This window comes from Morone saxatilis, unplaced genomic scaffold (assembly GCF_004916995.1).
Source record: "Morone saxatilis isolate NCDOM2014 unplaced genomic scaffold, NCSU_SB_2.0 Contig1, whole genome shotgun sequence".
Classification (NCBI taxonomy): domain Eukaryota; kingdom Metazoa; phylum Chordata; class Actinopteri; family Moronidae; genus Morone; species Morone saxatilis.
Window position 1 is genome coordinate 373,756 of NW_023339651.1, and position 2,636 is coordinate 376,391.

Sequence of the window (2,636 nt, forward strand, 5' to 3'; positions counted from 1 at the left end):
TCCTCCTCTTCCTCCTCTTCCTCCTCTTCCTCCACGCCACCACCAGGTGCTCAGACCGCCCAGAGAGGAGCCTCGACCCGGCGTGAAGAAGCCTCTGCAGCCGGCCAGCTTCACCTACACCGGACTGAGCAGGACCTCCAGAGACGAGTCCCACACCGCCGCCAGCTCCTTCTCCCAGACCGCCGCCTCCAAATCCGGATCCCTCAGCTGCGTGTGGACCAGCCGCTCCATGTCCCCGTCCTCCTCCTACAGCAGAACCAGTCCGTCCCCGCAGAGCAAGAACTCTCTGTCCGAGCTGAAGACGGGCGGCGGCAGAGGAGACGTCTTCAAGGCGTCTCCTCTGAAACAAGGCGGAGGTTCGGGGTCGGCGGGTCTCCACGGCGGCTTCGGCGGAGGGCAGGCGGTCCAGCGTTCGCCGCTGGGCCAGAGGAGGCAGGAGGGCGCCGGAGGTCCGACCGGGTCGCTTCAGCACAAGCAGCAGAACTCCTCGCCGACGCCTCGAGACCGAGCCAACCAGGCGCTCAGCCTCCGAGCCCTCAACCTGCAGAGCGTCAGCAGGCCGGCGGTGGGCGGCGGCCATCAGAGCAACAACGCCGGCGCTGCGGCGTCCAGGTCGAGCTTACGGAGCGGCGCCGCGGTGAAAGACACTCGAACGACGGCTGGCGGGCCGCGCTCTGCTCTGGCCACAGGCGGCGGTGCAGAGCAGGTGAGGTTGGCGGACAAAAAGCTGGCAGGAAGCGGCTCCGGCCGGGGGAACGGCGGCGGGAGGCACGAGGAGAGGAAACAGAACCGGAGTCTGAACGAGCTCAGCACCGGAGACTCCGACGAGACCAGCAGCAGCGAGTCGGAGCACGACGCCTTCCCGTACCCCAACGACAGCCGGCCCAGCCTCGCCAACGACGCCACCGAGTCCGACACGGAAACAGACTGGCGGCCGGCCCGGAGCCTCCTGGAGCACGTGTTCGTCACCGACGTCACGGCCAACTTCATCACGGTGACGGTGAAGGAGTCGCCGACCAGCGTGGGATTCTTCAACTCGCGGAATCACTGAAGGACGCTTCATACGACGGCTCAGGGTTCCCTCGCCGCTCGTCCACGCTCAACGCCGGGAAACCGTTTCTGTGGTTTCAGTCGGAGACACTGAAACTAAACTCCTGAAGTCTGAACCCCGTTTACAGCCGATATATCGGAGCGCAGTCTGTGTCCGCAGGAGGGAACGGTTCCCATCGGTTCCCATCGGTTCCCTCAAATTGTTCCCTTTTCTCTTTGTCACCTAAACCTGCAGATCTGCTGCGTCCAGCTTCCCCTCAACGTTAACATAATCAATAATCAACGGATCAAACGTCTAATCAGCTGTTTAATTTGGAGCTTTAGGACTAAGACTGAAAACTCAGTAGTTTTAAGGCTCCGTTCCATTTAGTGTGTCCGATCAATAATCGGTTCCCTCCAGGCTGCAACGACACCAGACGCTCACTGACCATTGATTCTCACATTTAATGAATTATACAAAACAAATCAACTATTTTTATCATTTTCACTTTCTGTCTTTATACAAAGAAACATGAAACAGTTTCAGTAGGTGTCACCTGTGTTTACCGATTATACCTAAAAATAGCTGCTGTGAAAAAGGACCACAGACAGAATAGTTTGAGTTCGGCTGGACGTCGTTTGTTCTCTCTCTTAAACTTAATTCCACTTTGTAGGTTGTTTGTTTTTGCTCGCCGCCTCTCTCCGTTCACAGACTGCGCTCCGTTAGCGGTGTAAGTCGAGCTCTGAACCAGATGCAGACCACCACCTCTCCAGTGCCTCGGGTTCTTCCAGAGACGGTCGCCGCCTCCGCTCAGCTGCTCGTGGTGATTCGTTTGAGTCGTCGTGTTTCCAAACTGAACGTGTTGCTTTCTCCAGAGCAGCATGTTTCAAAAAACAACAAAAGAAGTGAATCCGTCTGTCGGTGAATTTGATCCACACGATCCCCTCGGGGGCTTTGTACTCGTCTTTCAGTTCTCTTTGGACCAAAGTGTTAATGAATGTGAATGATCTGGTTTTATTTTATTGACAGTATTCTTGCACTACGCACATTGTAAGCTTCTCATCTCAGAACAGACTTTCCATCACCTATATTTACCAGTTTTATACCATTTTAATACGTTTTGCCGTCTCAGTGTCTTTTGGAGTTGAAATATGTGTTAATTTATATTTGTAAATATGTTTTTCCATGTGATATCTAATATGTATCTGGTGCTCATACTGGCTGACCAGCTTCAGACACTGTAGCCTGTGTGCCTCTCTGCCATTATGAAGGGATTTGAAATAAACCAGAAGTACGAACCTGTTTCTGTGTAACACTCTTTATCAAAGGGTTCATTCTTTTTCCTCGTACAGTTTTTCTTTCACAGTTTTTATCGTCCTGATCAAACATTGATGAATCATTGATTGATTGATTGATTGAAATGAAGCTGAAGCATGAAGTTCCCGTCTCCACCAGCAGGCGTCCCCGTTGGACAGTTAATGTCCAGTCTGCACCCTCCTTCACCTAATGTATGATCAATATTCTTTGATTCAGAATCAATAACAGCTGATAAACAATCACTGCAGGAAGTTTGATTATTGATCAGAGATGAGTTTTCCTGATTTAT

General features: G+C 52.7%; 1 protein-coding gene across 1 annotated transcript; it reads left to right on the forward strand.

Annotated features, from left to right (window-relative positions):
- Position 1: 1 nt before the first annotated feature.
- Positions 2–2,332, forward strand: LOC118333262 (chromobox protein homolog 2-like; the record flags this gene model as incomplete). Its single annotated transcript, XM_035668828.1, has 1 exon — positions 2–2,332. A coding segment is annotated over one exon (1,050 nt), but the record flags the coding sequence as incomplete, so codon positions are not given.
- Positions 2,333–2,636: the final 304 nt, after the last annotated feature.